The following is an 18943-nucleotide window of genomic DNA, read 5'->3' on the forward strand; positions in this document are numbered from 1 at the left end:
TGTGACGATTGTTACCATGTTTGGCATATCTAATACGTCACGGGTATCTTGCCGGCCTAACCCAGCTCCCAGATTTTGGAAACACTGTGAAGATGCAAATGGCTCAAAAGGTCCTTGACAGATGAGGTTTTTAAAAAAAAAAAAAAATTTAATATTACAATCACAAGGCAGCATCCTGAAGCCTCTGCTCCTCCCCAAGTTTAAGTCCAGTGCATGGCCACAGGGCAGCCCCGCAGCCCAGAGGGTGTGGACAGCCCCCTCAGTCCAGCTTCTCCAACACAGAGGGCACGTACACCAGACTGAGCTCACTGCCAAAGTTGCAGACGATAGCCGCATTGTCCAGCACCAGGATCTGGCGGGCAGGCTGGGCCTCGCTGCTCTTCCCCAGGTAGACTGTCTGTAACAGGTCCCCGTAGTTCAGGTCCCAAAAGGAGACACAGCCCTGGCCGCCGGTCACCAGCAAGTTGTCTGAGATGACCCCCAAGCTCGCACCACAGCCCAGGTCCTGGAGGCAAGGAGAGGGTGAGCTCAAGTGTCTGAAGTCTACTCTAAGTCATGAGAATACTGGGGGTTGGGGGGCACCTACCTGCTGAATTGAGTAGAGCTTAATGCCTGTGCTGCGGTCCCAGATGCTGATGAGGTCATCCAGGCCGCTGCTGATGATGCAGGAGGTGGTACAGGTGAGAGAGGTGATATCCCCACGGTGCGCAAACATGTGGCTGACTCGGCTGCCTGTCAGCACGTCCCACAGGCAGATGGCTCCGTCCTGTCCTCCACTGGCCAGCACCATAGTCTGGAGGGACAGTCCCAAGGAAGCTGTGTCACTGATGACAGGACAGTTCTTGTGTCCTGGGCTTGGGAGTCTTCACTCCGCCTGGTACCTGGCACCCCCTGCAGCCCGCCTGGCCCCTTACCTGGTCTATGTACACACTCGTGATGGCCCCTGAGTGGCCCTGCAGGGTAAAGAGGCAGCACGAGTCCTCCAGACGGAACACCTAGAACAAGACAAGAGCTACTTTCTGGGGTTGCCCAAATCTCATGGGGGCCACAGAATCCTTTTCAGGACAATGCAAGCCTTCCCTGACTGACCCCCAAATGCTCCGCTCCCTGATACTCACTCTCAGGGTATGATCTTGGCTTCCAGTCACAAGACGTCCCGCAGCAGCCTTCAGGGCTGTGATGGGCTTCTGGTGTGCACAGGGTACTGTGTGTGTCAGGCGACAGGCCACCGTGTCCCCACTGCTGTACATGGGGGATGTAGGGGAATTACCCCGTCCTAGGAACAACAAGCCAAATGAGGGGTCTCTGGAAGCACCTTGCAGGCAGGAAGGCCCTGTACTTCACCCAGTGGCTGCAGACCCTTCCCAGCCCAGGCCCTCTGACCTCGGAACTGCAGCGGGCTAAGGGCTGTGTGCGTCTCCAAGGAGAAGAAGTCGAGGGAGCCATTGAGGCGGGCAGCCACGATCCTGGAAGAGAACAGCACTGCAAAGTGGCTCTCCCTGTCTCAGGGCCAACCACTGCATGGTCTCTGCTCCCAGCAAACACCAGAGATGGGGGCTCTAAAAACCACCAAGGGAGTGAAGATAGGAACCCCCACAGCCCGGAGACTTGCCCAGGGAAGGACAGGCTTAATAAAGCCTGGGGCTTAGAACTCATGAGGCGGGTGAGCCTCATATGTGCTCCCTCACATCACAGCACTGGCCTTCTAAGGCCTTCTACCCTCTATGAAAGGAGGGAAGCTGAGTCGCAGTGGAGACGCGGCTCACCTTCTGTCCAGGAAGACAAGGGCTGTGATGCCCGAGGAGACCTCTTCACTGCTGCAGCGCATCATGCCCTCGATGGCATCCCACACCTACAAGCCCAGTGCCCATGAGCCAAGGCCAGCTCCCCCCGCCCCACCCTTCCGGCCCCTCTGCCCACCTCCAGCCGGCCACTGCTCCGTCCCAGCACGATGAGACTGCCCTGAAGCTCCAGGCTCCAGATGGAGCCATCTGCACTGGGGGCCCAGGTAAGGGGAAGGGAACCCTTCTCAAGAGAAGAGCCCCCCTCATCCTCAAGGGTTTGGGGTGCTGTGAGCCCAGGAGAAGGGGGACGCAGGCTTGGGGTGTGGACAGAAGCCAGCCCCTCCTCCTGGTACACCCGCTGCACCAGGCGGCTGAAGTCATAGCCTGGGGTGTCACAGGTGCGGCCACAGCCCACCCGATGCCGGGGCTCAGGCTGGGCAGGGTCGGGGGGCTGTAGCTGCGCAGAAAAGTTGGTATCGATCAAGCAGGTGAGGTCTGGCTGGTCCCCGAAGAGGGAAGGAGGAGCAGCGTCCTGGGAGCGGTGCCGCAGCAGAGGGCTATCGCCGGCTTCTTCTGGGCCACCTTTCCCACCATCTGACAGCCGTTCCCAGCTCTCCTGAGCCTCGAACACGCTGCCAACGCCACTGTCCCGCCGCTGCCTGCTGGGGGCCCAAAAAGCATGGATAGTATTGGGGGTTGGGGGGGGAGGCACAGGATGCGGGATGAGCAAGAAGTCAGGTGGCACCTCCACCTACCCTGGGCGTGGGATGCGCGTAAGGCAGTCCCCGGTCTGAGCGTCCCACACGCAGACGTGGCCGGCCAAGCAGCAGCTCACCAGCAGCATGCCATCACTGGCCAGACACTCGATGTCCTGTGGAGGTGGCATGGGCAGGTGTGGGTGTGAGCAGGGCACTGCTGGTGGCCAGCCCCTGGGGACCCCAGCTCACCATAAGATGTCCGCGCAGTACCAGCGGCACGATCTCTGTCTCTGGCGGTGTGTAACCATAGTCATCGCAGGGCAGTTCTCCGCGCCGCCGCCGGCCAGGCCCAGCCCCGGGCTGCCCGTAGTTGCGCGGGCAGAGTACCCGGTAGAGGCAGAGCAGCAGTAGCACGAGCACAATGCCTGCGGCCAGGCCAAGAGCTGCCACCCTGCGCAGGGTGAGGTGGGAGCGTGAAGTACACCGAGGCCCTGGCCCGCCCCCACCCCATCCCCGTGGGTCTTACTTGTACAGGGTGATGTCTCTGTGCGCCTGCGCCATGCCTGGACCCTTGGGGCCGGCCTCCCAGAGCCCACCAGGCTGGGGTCCCAGAGGGGGCCAGGCGCTGCGGCTGTCCTGAGGGTGCCGCCCCTCCAGGGCCTCCCGGGGGTTTAGGCGGAGTGTGACTGGGATGACAGGCAGGAGGCTGATATACCTGGAACCAGATGGGGAACTCTCAGAAGGACCCTCCCCGCTCCGGCCTCCACATCCCAACCTGCCTCCTACCATCTTCCCAGCATGGTGAGGTGAGGAGACAAGAGTCCACCCCCACACCCCAGCAGGAGCCCCCAGAAAAAGGATCCAGGGCCACTGCTGGCAGCTGCTTGGAGCCCTGGTGCCTGCCTCACAAGTGGGTTTTTAATGACATGGAAAGGCTGTAGAACTCAAAGCAGAGGGTCTCCCATCTGAGGGAAAGGATGCATGGGCCCAGAGCTGGCACACCAACGGAAGTGGAGGCAGCTGACACTGCTCAACTCACCTCTTGGCCAGTGTGATGTTGTAGTAGCTGAAGAGTGTTGGCCAATGGCGGAAGGACAATTTCCTCCAAAGTTCCTCATCCTCCAGCCCCCAGGTCACCTCTGGGACTGGGCTGTCGTGGACACCCTCTGGTGGCCCCCCAGGCTCTGGAAGCTCCCCTGCCAATGTCTGGTTCTCAGGTATCTTAGGGGCCTCAGGTGGGAAGATGGAGAAGGCAGGGGCCGGGGGGCCAGCAGGCAGCACACCACCAGGCACTGGAACGGGAGCCAGGGCGGCCTCCCCCAGCGGGCTCTGCTCCGTCACCTGGGCAGCGAGGTAAGTGCGCAGCCCTGCTGGGTCTGTGTAAACGAGGATGCCAATCCACACCACGGTGCCAGCCTGCAGGGGGCATCAGGAGCTCAGTGGGATCTAGGAACCCCTCACCCCAATAGCTGTGGACCTCAGGCCTGGGACTGGAAGAGGACACAGGCCCCAATCTGTTCTTCCTGTGCATCCTGAAGTCCTCCCCCTTCCATGCGGGCCAACTATCAATGAGGGACACAACTCCCTTCCCATGGTCAGGTTTGGGGGGTTTCTGGCCTGGATCAGGGCCACACCGCTGGACTGGCCAGAGCACTTCCTTGCCCTAGCCTTCATTTCAGATGGACTGGTGAGCACGGGTCAGAGGTCAGTGCCTAGTTGTTCCGGGAAGCCCCTATCCTAGTTCTGTGGGGGCCTCTGTGGTGGGTAACCAGTCCTGCTCCTGGCATTTTCTTACCTCCCCCACCACCCCCTGCCACACACACATACCGTGTGCCCCACCCCAACTCCAAGGCAAAGTGCAGAATTTACAGGGAAACCGAGCAAAATCCCACAGAGGGCTGGGGAGAAAAGTACCATGATGAGACGCTGGGCCAGACGAGTTCTGGCCAGGAAGTAGACAACACGCAGCCGCTTGGGGAGCCTCAGGTTTCGGAAGGAAGATGGTTGCAGTGTGATGGTGTGGGGCGTGGAAGGTCGCACAGCCAGTTGTCTCTCAAAGCGCGCCTGCCGCCCCACCGGCTTAGTCGGGGGCAGGCAGGCCTCAGGGGGCAACCGCTTGTTCAGGTCCGCCAGCTGTTGGGGGTGCAGTGGTCAGTGCCTTGGCCCGGAGGCTGCCCACACAGGGCTGTGGAGAAGGGGCAGCCCCCACCTACCTCCATGCGGCGGATGTCAATGGACAGGACTGTGGTGAAAAATAGCATCTGGAGGAAGAAGTCAGACACCAGCCCCACAACAGCAAAGAGACAGAACTCCTGGAATGAGAGCAAATGAGGCCACATGACCTTGCAGCCAACACCTGGGAGAGCTGCTCCCTGGCTGCAGGGCCCCACTGGGCATCTGCATTGGCATCTGCTTCTGACAGGAGGGCAGGGCAGGCAGGGGCGTGGTAATGGCTGTGCACGTGCTTGTGTCCATATCAATTTGCCTGTGGCTGTGGAGGCAGTGCTCCCCTTTCCCTCTCTCCCCACCAGGGGGCAGCAGAGAACCCCCCCACCTGGATGCCGAGGATGGATGGAGGACGTGCTCCCTCCCCAATCCGCTGACCTTCTGGAGAGGAGGCCCCTATCCCTGACCCTGATCCCTTCGGAGCTCTCAAAAAATCCTCTGATGAGTAACCACACAAGGCTGATGAAGGAGGAGGGAATTCTGCCCTTAAAAAGATAACGGGGTTTTCCTCTGCTCTCTAAGCTCTGGCTCAGATTTCCATGTTCCTCTCCTGATACGGACCAAGACCTCAGACACACCGTATGGAGCATGAGCAGCCCAGAGGTGGTCAGTTCTCATGTTCCCAGGGTGTGCCGAGGCCTCTGGGAGAAAATCCTGGGACCCGATTCCATTTGGCCCACAGCTCCCAGAATGGTCCACACACACTTGCAGCTGGTACAATGACGGCACTGCTGGGGAGCTCGGCAGCAGGCCCCAGATCTTACCTGGATGGCAGGCACCAGGGTGAAGTAACCAATGAGGATGATGCCCAGCTCTGTGGCCATGTTCTTCATGATGGACCAGCTCTCATTACTGAGACCTACAGAGAAGAATAGATCAATACCTGGCCTCTTCCAGCTGCAGGACCGCACATCCCTGTGGTCGTAGCTGGCTCTGGGGGAAGATACCGGCCTTCTGAGGCCACCTTCAGGACATGGCCAAAGCTCGGGCTCCACGAAGCTGCCCTGGTAGCCTGCAGGGTACTGGGCAGTCTTCGTGAGGGTTGAAATGAGCAAAGCCGAGAGCCAAGCACAACCCACCAGAGCAGTGAGCCTCTGCACACTGCACAGCTCCCTCAGAGCAGTACAATGGCTGAGGGACAAGAGCGACCGTGCTCTTTCTGACACCCTCCCCAGGGCACACTCCTGTAGGCTGTCACTTGGCTCAACATGGAGGGCCCTAACTGACTGGAGTGGAAGAGCCATTTTCCAGACATTTTTCCTTTTCCTCTGAACATCTAGGGTGAGGTTGTTCTAGAAGCGCACAGAGGCCTGCAATCAATGAGTGGCCCACCCCAGCGTCAATGTTCACAGGTAAGGCTTAGGATCTGGATGTGCAAGAGTGACTTTGAGGCCTAGGCTCGTTCCTTCACTTCACAGGATCCACAATTCCTGCAACTGAGGCCACAGGGGGGCTTTTCTGCCAGCTGAGGAGGACCCTCTCTTGAGTGGCTAGTCCTAGGGGGCTGGGCCTAGGGAATGGGGTGAGGTGGAAAGAGAAGACACCAGGTGCCAGCCTGGATAAGTCTCATCTGCTTTTTCCCTTTTTTTGCTTTTTAGGTCACACTTGGTGATGTTCAGGGGTTACTCCTGCACTCAGGAATTACTCCTGGGATGCTCAAGGGACCATATGGGATGCCGGGGATCGAACCCAGGTTGCAACATGCAAGGCAAAGGTCCTACCCATTGTACTACCGCTCTGATCCTCGTCTGATCTTTCTGACATACTAACCAGGACCAAGAACAGTCCTCAGAGCATACTCTCCTTTGTTTTAATGAATGAGCAAGCGTGCACACACAACACACTTACCTTGGGCGATGCGGAGTTTCACCTCAAGGTCCACTGGGGTCGAGACCACTGACTTGGTGAGCACCAACACGTTCTCTAACCCAATAACTACCACAAGGTAGGGGAAAATCTCGCTGAGGATAGAGAGGGAGAGGGTGAAGACAGTGCTGAAGAAGGTCCTCAACATATAGCTGGTTCTCAGAGCCTGGGCCCCTGATGAATGACCACCCCCCCCCCCCCCCCCCCGCCAATGCACAGGGCAGAAATCTGACCTTCTCGCCCAGCACTCAATAAGCCTCCTTCCACACAACTTTCAGCTGCTTCAAAGCCTTCCCAGGGCATAAGTCTGTCCTGTTTCAACCCACTAGCACACTCGGTGTGGGGAAGGTAGAATTAGGTGAGGCAAATCTCTAGCTGCCCAGGTACCAGGTTACAGCAGCTCCCCTGGCTTCCCAGGCCAGACTGTCATCCAGGCTGACAGGAGGGAGGGAGGCCCAGGAACAGCCTTTTCTAAGGAAACCCTCCTCCTCTCACGGTCTGCTGGCTTAAGCGAGGGCTTGGAGAGGGGGATGAGTCACAGAGGGTGCCAGGCTCCTATGTGGAGAAAGAAAGGGAGATTCCGAAGGGCAATGTGGGAAAGTGAACACCGCCTGGGGCAAGAAAGGAGCAGCTGCTGTTGAAGCAAGGAAAGGAAAAGGGCTGGGAGACAGTACAGCCGCTAGGTACATGTCCAGTGTATGCCTGGTCAGATCCCTGGCACCGTACAGACTCACAAGAACCCCTAGGAACATGACTGCTGGCATGGCCTGGGCAATCACTGCCACTGCTGGGTCCAAGCAGCACCACATCCTTGAGCCCCTGCATCGAACCAGGCTGGCTGAGAACCAGTGGGGGCCCTGGGCTGAGCACTGCCTGGGAAGTCCTGTATTTACCTCAAACCCCCACCGCCCCAAGAGAAATGTAACAGAAACCAGACACAGACATTTTAGTCCCTTCCATGAACCTTCCATGAATGACAGTGATTCTTAGACAGGTGGGCAGGGCTGAGTTGGAGTTGAGGAAAAACCAGGGAAGGAATGTTAGAGAGAAAGGGCCAGGGAAAACAAACTGTGGAAAGGTGAAAAGTCTTTTAAAAGACTTATTCTAAAAATGATCTGTTTTATGGGGTATTTAAATGTTTTAATAATAAAACAAAATTTTTTTCTACCTCATAATCATCTGTGGCTTAAGCCATACAAGAGCAGCATTCATGTATATAATACATACATCCACAATACACATATGCACACACATATGCATCACATATCAACATGTGCATGCAGTGCACCCCATATAAGCAAAACATGACCATAGGCACACAGATACGACTTCCCGTTAATCATCGATTTGCTCGAGTGGGCGCCAGTAATGTCTCCATTTGTCCCTGTCATGTGCTAGTGTAGCCCAATGTGTATTATTATATATAATATATATTACACATGATATATATTAATACAAAATAAACACTGTGTATTTTATATCCACGTGCATACCAGGTAATTTAGAAATGCTACCTCTGAAATATTGAAATAACTGTGAAGACACAATAACAGCAAGTATGAGGGTAGGTCAAATGCCAAAGTACAGGGCTCTGTGTCCTAACAGCTGAGCCCATGGCCCAATGAACCTGGGGGGTGTGTGTGTGCGTGTCTGTGTGTGTGTGCATGTACACAGGACAACAACACCTACCCGCCATTGAGGGTGGGAGTCAGGCCGAAGAGAGTGCAGAGCCCCACAGACATGAGCAGCGAGCTGAGCACCGTGACCACAGCGGCTAGAGCCAGCCCCCACTTGGACTTGACCATGTCGATCTTGCCTGGAGGGGAGAGAGGACACATCAGGACAGTAGCTCCTCCAAGAAGTCCCTGCCAAAAACAGGCCCCCTTAACAGAGGTCCTCTAGGAGCAAAGTGCACCCCAATAATGAAGGGGAGCCCCTGGTTTGACCAAAAGTGCAGTCCTGTACACTTCCCAGTGAGGACATGGCACAATTTTTGGGAACCCGAACCCAGGAAAAGCAAGAGGAGTCCTAGACTTGCTTAAGCCCAAGACTCAGCCAAGGACGGTGGCTCTTGTGCCCAGCGGGTGAATTCTCTTATCTGTGCCTGAAAAGGCCCCAGAGGCACGCGGCACAAGAGGGGCCCAGCCCCAGCATGGACCTACGAGTAGAGAAGTAGATGTAGGCAAACAGGATGATGTAGGTGGTCACGAGGGGGATGAGCTCGGCGATGCCAATCTCCTCCTTGAAGTGCACGTGGACTAGGCTCTCCGCCCGGAGGCTGCAGTTGGGGCTGGGGTGCAGGAGCATCAGGCGGGCCCGCAGGCTGTCCAGGAACCTGGTCAGGGGTGATGGGGGAAATGGACTGTCCCTCTCGGTCCAGAGACAGACTCTGGAAGGAGGATGCAGCAGGGCTTGGAGGAAGCTTCTCTGGTGTGTCTTGACAGACTCCCCCTGGGGCATCGGGACAGTGACAGAGCAGTCAGGCTAGCTCAGGAGCCTGACTGCACAGCTGGGTGGGGAGGCAAGGGTCTGTCTGCAGTGCCACTGAGAACTCTATTGCCTCTGGGTGAACCCTTACCCAGCTGTCAGGTCATCTCTGCTAAGACACGAGCAGCAGTGCTCTTGAGTCTGAGGGACATAATCTCTTCTTCTGAGTGTGTGTGTGTGTGTGTGTGTGTGTGTGTGTGTGTGTGAAGAGGGGTTGTGTGAACAGGTATGGAGAGGGTGTTTGGGTCACACCCAGAGGTGCTCTGGGCTTATTCCTGGTGCTGTGCTTAGGAACAATCTCTAGGGAGACTTGAGGGACCATGCCGGAGCTGGAGTGTGCAAGGCATGTGTCTTAACCCTGTACTCTCTGGCCCCAAGAATACTAATTTTTTATATCGCAAGTTCTGGGGTTGGGAGCATTGACAGTCTGGACAGTTTCTCTGGGGGAGGGTGCATGCACACCTGGTGGTGCTCAGGGGTTATTCCTGGCTCTGTGGTAAGGAATTACTCCTGGCAGTACTTGGGGGACCATATGGCGCCAGGGATTGAACCTGGGTCAGCCACGGGTAAGGCAAGTGCCCTACCTATTGGCTCTGGCCCCAATCTGGACACTCTCCCTAGAGCAGGGCCCACTCTGGGCCATTCAGAAGTGCAGAGCACGGCGGCCCTTACTTGGTGTGGTAGCGCTGGAAGACCAGAGTGATAGTGTAGGAGACCATCCTCTTCCGTGTGTACAGGTTCACCCCGCTGTACTTTCCGGGCACGCCAAACAGCAAGTCTGCAGGAGTAACACACACACACACACACACGGCCACTGTGAGGGCAGAGCAGCCACTGTCCCTGCTCCACCCGCTGCCTCCCACTCTGGAAACAAGGCTAAGCCCGCTCGAGGGCATCGTCCTGGAGGTTCCTGGGATACCTTTGAGCGTCGCCGAGGTCTGCAGGGTTTTGGGTTCATGCTGGTGGATGGTCCTGATGATGTCTGGATCAGCATGAAAGCGTTCCCGATCATTCTGCCAGAAGTTCCCAGGGGACAGCAGCAGGCAGCCATGCTCGGGGAGAAGATTCCGGAACTTCCTGAGGCCTGGCAGCAGGTCTGTCACCTGCAGGCACACCTCCTCCAGGCTCCTGCTCCCAGCACTGCACAGGACACAGGAGAAGTCCCCTGCTGCATGTACCAGCATGGGCCTTCCTGGACACTGCTGGGGCCTGGGCAGCAGGAAGATGGCCCCTGGGTCAAAAACCAACACCTCCCCTCACCCCCCACATGGCTGGCTGACCTCTAGAGAGCCTCAGGGAGAGGAGTTCTGCGAGCAGTCTATGCCACCCACTCACCCTTTGGTCAAGTCAGTGGGAAGAGGGGGTAGGGTGATAATTAATGGGGTTCATTTCTTTCACAGAAATGCTTGACAAAACCTTAGCTAAAATCTAGCAGTGAGACTACGTACAAAGCCAGTGTCCTCCTAGAGCCCCTGGGCTGGGCCTGAGGTCCCCTCACTGCCCTGTAGCCCCCTCATAGGGCTCAGGAGAGCAGGTGATTCACCCAGTGGACGTGAACATCGAGCCCTTAGTGAGCGCCTCCTCAGAGCCTGGGGTGGGCCGTAGCAGCCAAGTGTGCCCGCAGGCTGGCCCACCACACCTCCTCCTCTGATAGGCTCGATGAAGCCCCACAGGAGGTTGCTCCTGCCTCAGGTGAGAGTGAACGCGGAGGCTGGGTCCCCGAGCAGGGTACCTGTCTCGCAGCACGTGGTTGCGGATCTCCTCTACCAGCTGGAAAGCCCGGGACAGAGGTGAGCGGAACACATCAACTGCCAGCAAGTTCTTGTGCCAAGGAGACACTGACGACTTCACAAATATTTGCTGGATATAGGCCACAGGGGCACCCACGTACTGCCAAAGAAAGGAGCAGGAGAGAGAGGTCAGCCTGGCACAGGGAAACACAAGCCCGGACTCAGAAAAGGTAAAGTGAGCTTTGTCCACGCAGAGCAGGGACCAGTTGGCAGACAGGAGGGCAGGTGCAAGCTGCTGCTGGTCCTGAATGACCCCCTTCCTCTCCCCCACTCTGGCCCATTTCAGTCACTAACCCACAAGCACCAGCACACAGCTACTAAGGAGTGCGACCAGACCACTGATGCTCACACATACTGCAGGGCTCAACAGAGACCGTGTGATTCCTAAAACCTAAACCATTACTTAGCCTTTTATGAAAAATACCTGCCAACCCCATAAGAACCTGTCAGGTTGCCAAAAGATGGTGCCTGGCCCCTGAGTGGAAGCACTGGCCGGGCGGTGGTGCCTGAAGAGCAAAAGACCCAGATTTACTCTACTGATTCTTTTGCTCTGGGGCCACACCTGGAGAGCGGGACGCTGCAGCGCTGGGGGCTGGCCCAGGGCTCCCGGAGCCCTCTGAGCCCTCAGCCCTCTGAGCAACCCCCGACCCTTGGAAACCCACAGGCTTCTCTGAACTTCCTTTCCGTCTCGTGAAGGGGGGCAATCCCCCTGAGCACTCAACATGCACGCTCCACAGCAACACGAGCACTCGGCATACACAGGTGAAGATAGAGTGTGAGCAAGAGCGTGGCACCCACTTCATAGAGTGCCACAGTCCCGGGCAGCAAGGTGCTGCAGTTCCCGGTCCTGCAGGGCACAGCAAGGACTCAGGTCACCTGCGCAAACACCACACACTCTCCTGGCTGGAGCCTGCCATGTATCCTCAAGGATAGAGGAGTCAGTGCATGAGGGACCACGGTGCTTCACAGAGGACAGCTGAAGGGTCACTCTAGGCCCGGGTGGCACCGCGCACTCCCCCAAACTAGGGCTAGAATGGCTGTGGCGGGGCGAGAGCCAGGGCGGGGAGGCTAGGTGGGGGTCCTGCTGTGGCACTGAGAGCTGAGCAGGAGGCGGGGAGCGGCTCTGACAGCTGCGTGGGGCGTGACAGTAGACAGGACAGCCTAAGCGTCCCTGACACGGGACAGGCCACCCGAGCTGCAGAGGGAAAGCAGGCCATGGATCCCCGCGGGACACTGAGGCCCAGAGGCGGGAGCCAGGACGCTGAGCACGAAGTACCACCTGAAACAACCCTCTCCCTGGGAGGGCTCCGAGCACACGAGGCTGCCCCTCCTGCGTCTCCTGCTCTATAGCTCGCTGCCGGGGATACGGCCGCCCCACTCAGGCTGCCTGAGACCGCCACGCTGGCTGAGTCCTCCAGCCCCAAACAGTCCAAGGACAGCAGGGGAGCGAGGAGCCCCTCCCAGCACACCTGCGACTTTCAGACTTTCACCCCCCCTCCACCCTTGACCCTCCTGACCCCCAACTCCCTCCTTGGGCTCCCAGAGCCCGTGCAGTAGAACCTTGGGCCTGCAGTGGAACCAGTCCTGGAGGTGACAGCGTCTGGGGCCTCTAGTCTACCCCCAGGGCTATTTGGACCATTTCAAAACGGAAACAACATACTTCAGAACCAAACAGCTTACTCTTTTGTTTGCTTGCTTTGTGTGGTTTGGCTGCTGGTGCTCAGGGGACCTAGCAGTGCCAGAGCATGCCTGAGAGCTCTCTCTCCGACCCCACTGCACTTATTCCACTCTGTTTTGGGGCCGCACTCAGCTGTGGGGAAACACCTGTGGACTGCAACACTAACCTGGGTTGGCGACCTGCAAGGCAAGCCCCCACCCTGCTGTACTATGCCTCTGGTCCCACTAGAGTTATTTTACATTTAAAATAATTTTTTAAATTCTGGGACCACACTCAGCTGTATTCAAGACAAAGTCTTGACTCTACACTCAGGGATGACTCCTGGTGGCACTTGAGGGACCATATGGGGTGACTGAACCCAGGCTGGGTACATGCAAGATGAACATCCTACATGCCTGCACTATCGCTCCAGAGCCGCTGTACTTTTAAACTAACCTTTCTGTCTTCTCCTTGTGGTCAGACTTGGTGGTATAGCTTCGTCTGTCCTCCAGGTCACTGCTTCTCAACCTGTGTCTGACTGTGACCCCCTTCCAACTTCATTTTCTTCCTGTCACTCCCCTGTCCTACTGGTTGGCTCCCTAATATTGTTTTTTTGTTTGTTTGTTTGTTTTGCTTTTTGGGTCACACCTGGCGATGCACAGGGATTACTCCTGGCTCTGCACTCAGGAGTTACTCCTGGCGGTGCTCAGGGGACCATATCGGATGCTGGGAATCAAACCCAGGTCGGCTGCGTACAAGGCAAACACCTACCCGCTGTGCTATCTCTCCAGCCCCTTGGCTCCCTAATATTGTGCCATGGTTCCCTATTTATGTGATGCTCACCTGTGGCCCCTTAGAAAATTCTAGGGGTCCCACAGGGACCATATGGCTTAGCTAAGGAAAGCTGCTAAGTCATCCTGCATCTGTGTACATGCGGGGGGTGGGGGGGGGAGAGAGAGAGAGAGAGAGAGAGAGCACTTTGTGCTGTGCTCTCAATGCCTGAGCCTCCTACTTTTCCATCGTTTTTCACTCTCAGAGTAGCAGTGAAGCCATGCAGAAAGCACCCATAGGACTGGGATGAATACAGGTAGGTATTTCTGCTCACTCTCATCTCTTTCTCCCTCTCTCCATCTTCCTCTCCCTCCCCCCCTCTCCCCCACCCCCCGCATGTACACAGATGCAGGCTGAATGAAGCAAGAACACAGAGCTGGTAAAATGGTGGCAAGAGCTTGAGTTCACATACTACAGGGTTCAATCCCTGGCACAGTATGATCCTTCGCTGAGCACCGCCAAGAGTGACCCAAACACCAAAACCAAATCAAAATAATATAACTAATAATTATTAGCAAGATGGCTATTGTTAATACAGCCACTATCAGGAAATCAAAAGGGAAACTGAGAGCTGAGAATGAGACTTGAGTGGCAAAGCAATGCCCTGTCTATGTGAGATCCCGGGTTCAACTGCCGGTCCGCGTGAATCCCCAAGCACTGCCAGGTGTGGATGTGACCCCCAGACACTGCATGCTCCACGTAACTGAGCATTCTTTCCTTTGCCTCTGCGGTGATCATAGTCCGTGAATGGTAGTGAGACAGGTAACCCACTGTGCTGCACAATACCAGGTGACCACAGCAAAGCCTCTTTTTCCTGTCTATCCTACAGGGAATGGGGATCCCACCAGAAAGGAAGAAAATGGGAAAATCCCTAGCCCTCAATTATTTTGTGCACCTACTGACTACCATCACCCCAGCAAACTGAGGTTGTAGAGAAGCTTAAGAGAACTCAGCAACAAATAAGACAACAGTCAGGACTACACATCAGGTTCTCTGAATTCCAAATGGCACGAAACATCTACCAATGGGCTTCCTTAATGGAATTGGGAACATTAGTTCCATTAAGCAGTACAACCACATGGAGAAGTCTGTGAAGGTAAAAAGTCTGAGCCAAGAAGGTCCCAGAGGGAGCTAATGCTCAAGTTGGGACAAGAACGTACTGAACTTTCTGCCAGCACCAGGCCATGTTACCCGACTTCCTGGACAGAACCCTCTGAAGTCTGGGTGTACTTCCCACTGATTTCACGTACAGCTGTGTCATACCAGATGGAAATCTAGATCAGCAACTGCACAGCCAAGTTTACCTACTGTCTACAATGCCCAACAAGGAAAATGGAAGCAGTGTGAATGACTGTCAGAGACGCACTGTTCCCACCCTTGGCTTCCTCTCCTTCAGTAAGAGACTTAGCAAGTGCAGCAGCAAAGCATCACATGGGAAGGGAATCTCTGCCATCCACCAGCAGGCAGGCTGAAGGCTCGGAGACAGGTTAGCCATGCTGTGAGACTCCAACCGGGCTCTAGTTACAGCGAGTGAGTGAGAGCCTACTCCTGAGTCCTGCAACTGGAGACAGTTTCTTCCTCATTTACACCTGTGCTGTGAGACAGCTGGCGAGAACAGTGTTTCTCAACCGGGAAATTCAGATGATCCCCTGTGCATGCCCAGGATACCCCAAAGAAGTCAAAGTGAAAAATCACATTACATGTGGTGGGGAGGGCATGGCATCAAACTGAGGGGCATGGGGCTGGAGCAATAGTACAGTGGGTAAGGCACTTGCCTTGCGTGCACCTGACTGGGATTCGACCCCCAGTATCCCATGTGGTCTCCCTGAGCACTGCCAGGAGTGGTTCCTGAGTCAGAGCCAGGACTGACCCCTAAGCATTGCCAGGTGTGGCCCAAAAACTAAAATACAAAACAAACAAACAAACAAACAAAACCAACAACAACACAAAACCATCTAAAGGGCAATTGATGGGCTGTGGGGAGATTGAGGTGGGGGCAACAGGGCAGATGAAGGCCATGGTTGAAAAAAGGTTGAGAAGTACTGGTCAGAGGAAGCAGGTTAGGAGACCTGAAGTTTTAAGTAACTGAGTAACCTCGTAATCTTGGGCACCAGCTTCCTTAACTGTGTAAGTAATTAAAACAAAACTAAACAAAACAGGGGTTGGAGCACATGCTTTGCATACTGGAGCCCCAGATTCTATCCCTGGCATAGCACCAACTTGGAATAGCCCCTAAGCATTTCTGAGTGTGACACTCAACTCCCACTCTCCCAAAACAAAACCAAACCAGAACTATTCTATTTAGGTGCCTGCACTATAAGGGTAAAATCACAGTCACAGTCACAGTCCTCCCGTTATTCATCGATTTGCTCGAGCGGGCCCAGTAACATCTCCATCGTGAGACTTGTTACTGTATTTGGCATATCGGATACGCCACAGGTAGTTTGCCAGGCTCTGCCGTGCGGGCGAGATACTCTCGGTAGCTTGCCGGGCTCTCCAAGAGGGGCGGAGGAATTGAACTCAGGTCGGCCATGCTGGCTGCGTGCAAGGCGAATGCCCTACCCGCTGTGCTATCGCTCCAGCCCAAGGACAAAACAGGACTTAAGAAATATGAGAAACTTAGTTGCCCCTACAAATATCAAATGGTGCAGCGACTGTGATGACAGAACTTTCACTAGGGATGCTCAGAGGTTGTCCTGGCCACCCAGGGCAGAGGGAGATGGTCAGTTAGGACACTGCCTGGCATTTGTGCATGGTGTGCGAAAAGCCCATGGTCTGAAGCCAGACCAGCTGGTCACAGCTCTGGGGACCACATCCTTCAGTGATGCTTTTCCAAAACCGTTCCTCAACGTGTAACTATTCTAGAATCACCACTCTGTCTCACAGTCCTTGCTGCACCGGGCTCTGTGCAGTGACTGCTCACTCACCCACTCAGGCTGCTCTTTAGGCTCTCCTGGCCTGTGGTCAGGGGCCGCTGGCGGGGGCGAGTAATCCTTCACAGGGGTGGTGAATTCCACAGGGCCTGTTCCGGGCAAGGGGAGTTTCAGCAGGGGGTAACTGGAATAAATAAAAAAGAGGGAAGAGTTAGACTCTGCGGGGGAAAGTCTGTGCTGAGGTAACAGTGGCTCCAGAACCACGGTGACCCCACTCACTTCATGTTGCTTGGAGGATGCAGAAGTGGACAAATGACTCAAAACATAAACCAGAAGGACACGCAGAGGCCATCTAGGTCAGAATTTCAAACTTATTATTGGTCATGAAGTTTACAAGTCTTCAATTTGCAATTCAGCAAGCTAAATTAGAAATGTAATGTTCTAGAAATGTAATAGGCAAGATCCAAAAACAAAAACAAAGACCCCATGAAAAAAGCAAATGTCTCAAATTAACTGTAAGATGGTAATATGGCACAGCAGCAAAGCTCATGCCTTGTATCTGGAGTCCCAGGTTTGATCTCTGGCACCAACAAAAACAATAAATAAGCACAAAAATCCAGAAGGATCTCAATTCAGTTTGTTCTAAATTATTCCTACTTATTCCTTCTCTGATTGGTTACATAAACTAATCTACTATAGGTTAGCAATGTTTCAAACAGTGCAGATTCTACTGGTCTTTTATTTTCATGCAGAAAATGCAGGGTCCATTATACCAGTTTCTCACAGCTCATCATGCTAGCTTGCTTTCATTTGTTTTCTGTTTGATTCTATAGTAGCAAGAAATGAACTCAGGGCGTCCCACCTGCAAGTCAAGAGCTCTACCACTGAGCCACGGTACTGGTCTCACTGTAATGGTTTTGCCACAGAGGGTAACTGTTCCAATTTAAAGGGGCATCATGAAAACTGCGTACAACACACTGAGAACATGGTTCATACCCCAGCTTCTTAAACTGTGAGCTGTGGTGTCATGGGGTCACATAACTGAATGTGGGAACTTCAAGAAATCTGGCAAGAGTGAAATGTTTCTGAGTACACAATGATCAAAACTAATTCAGGAGCTAGAGAGATAGTATAGGGATTAAGGAGCTTGCCTTCAACATGGCCAAACTCAGTTCAACCCCTGGCACCACATATGGTTCCCCTGAGCAGAGCCAGGAGTCCATGAGCAGAAAGCTAGGAGTAATCCCTGAGCACCACCAGATGTGGCACAAACTACAATTTTTTTTTCCCTTTGAAACTCAAACATAAGGAGCTAGAGAAATAGTACAGCAGCTAAGGCACTTGCCTTGCATGCAGCCGACCCAGGTTAGATCCCCAGCATTCCATATTATAGTCCCCTGAGCACCACCACGAGTAATTCCTGAATGCTGAGCCAGGAGTTACCCCTAAGCATGCTGGGCATGCCCAAAAAACAAAAACAAAAACAAAATTCAAACATGCCATGCACCCCAGCTGTTTCTGGCAGTGCTCACCAGCGTAGCACTTCTTAAGTGAAAGGGGTTGCAAGTGGAAAAGTTTAAGAAGCCCTGATTTCCATTACAATGCTCAACCACGGTCAATGGACACTCCATCTGCTAAGGAAAACCTTGGCCTTATAAAAACATGCATTTTGTTTCACAGAAAGCTGCTTTTAGAACCTTAAAAATTGAGAACTAACTTTTAGGGCTAAGGAACTATGAGTCAATGAGCTGAGCACATGCTTTGCAGGCAGAAGACCTGGGTTTGATCCCCAACACTGCATGGTTTCCCCAGCACCAGAGCACTGCCAGGAGTGACCCCCCTCACCCGAGCACTGAGCCAGGAACAATCTCTGAAAACTATTAATTACTGTCCACAAATACAGAACAAATAAAATAATTAACTTTTATGTAGAACAAGACACATACAGAGCAAAGAATCTTTAAATAGGATAAACCTGTGAAAGCACTATTTCAAGCTAGAAAACACAGCTAAGACCTCAGACAGTGATCTTGCTTCCCCTCCTGCCTCCAACTGAACACGCGATTAGAATGTCTATCCCTGTGATTAATTTTGCCAAGTTTCTGAGTGGCATATAAAAGAGATCAGCCAATTCCACTGATATACCAGTCCTTCTGACTGGCTGTTTCTCACAAATTATCTTGGCTAGATTAATCTGCACCAGAGCATGCAGTCACAAGTCATTCTTCTCCATCCACTGACGCACGAAGAGGTCACACTTATCTATCCCAATGCTGAAGAACACTGGCTGTTTCCAGCTTGAAGTAATAAAAACAGATGATGATCATTCTTAGATTTGGCTTCTGGTGGCCACTGTAGAAGCATTTCTATAGGGTATACTGTGAGAAGGAGTTAGAATGATCTAACTCCCAAGGTAGTTAGAATTTATATTCCTACCAGCAATTTCACATGCTCCAAATTCCCTCTCTAGAAAACCAACCAATTCAAAACATTTGGAAGACTGTTTTATTTTTGTTTTGTTTTGTTTTTTATAAAGTGAACTCCTTATGGATTTACAGTGGAGTGATAGCACAGCGGTTGGGTGTTTGCCTTGCATGCGGCCTGCCAGGCCTGCCAGAGTTCGATTCATCCACCCCTCTCGGAGAGCCCGGCAAGCTACCAAGAGTATCTCACGCACACGGCAAAGCCTGGCAAGCTCCCCGTGACATATTCAATATACCAAACACAGTAA

The 18943-nt window shown here is 54.1% G+C and overlaps 1 protein-coding gene across 2 annotated transcripts in view; it reads right to left on the minus strand.

Moving 5' to 3' along the window:
* Positions 1-136: 136 nt before the first annotated feature.
* Positions 137-18943, minus strand: part of SCAP (SREBF chaperone) — a 54775-nt gene continuing 35968 nt past the window's right edge. Inside the window, exons 3-23 of one of the 2 annotated variants that reach the window (XM_056129165.1) lie at positions 16267-16396; positions 10794-10951; positions 9981-10201; positions 9734-9839; positions 8737-8909; positions 8264-8390; positions 6557-6669; positions 5473-5567; positions 4696-4794; positions 4397-4615; positions 3522-3898; positions 3009-3197; positions 2732-2933; positions 2540-2655; positions 1921-2443; positions 1767-1852; positions 1384-1466; positions 1119-1276; positions 915-995; positions 587-793; positions 137-505 (exon numbers count right to left, since the gene is read on the minus strand). In XM_056129165.1, the coding sequence (XP_055985140.1) occupies positions 260-505; positions 587-793; positions 915-995; positions 1119-1276; positions 1384-1466; positions 1767-1852; positions 1921-2443; positions 2540-2655; positions 2732-2933; positions 3009-3197; positions 3522-3898; positions 4397-4615; positions 4696-4794; positions 5473-5567; positions 6557-6669; positions 8264-8390; positions 8737-8909; positions 9734-9839; positions 9981-10201; positions 10794-10951; positions 16267-16396 (3709 nt within the window). In that variant the 3' untranslated portion in view covers positions 137-259. Of the gene's footprint in view, positions 506-586; positions 794-914; positions 996-1118; positions 1277-1383; positions 1467-1766; positions 1853-1920; positions 2447-2539; positions 2656-2731; positions 2934-3008; positions 3198-3521; positions 3899-4396; positions 4616-4695; positions 4795-5472; positions 5568-6556; positions 6670-8263; positions 8391-8736; positions 8910-9733; positions 9840-9980; positions 10202-10793; positions 10952-16266; positions 16397-18943 lie in introns of both variants that reach the window. The other variant, XM_056129164.1, reaches the window with a different exon arrangement.

The sequence above is a fragment of the Sorex fumeus genome, unplaced genomic scaffold, assembly GCF_029834395.1.
Source record: "Sorex fumeus unplaced genomic scaffold, SorFum_2.1 ptg000072l, whole genome shotgun sequence".
Lineage (NCBI taxonomy): Eukaryota > Metazoa > Chordata > Mammalia > Eulipotyphla > Soricidae > Sorex > Sorex fumeus.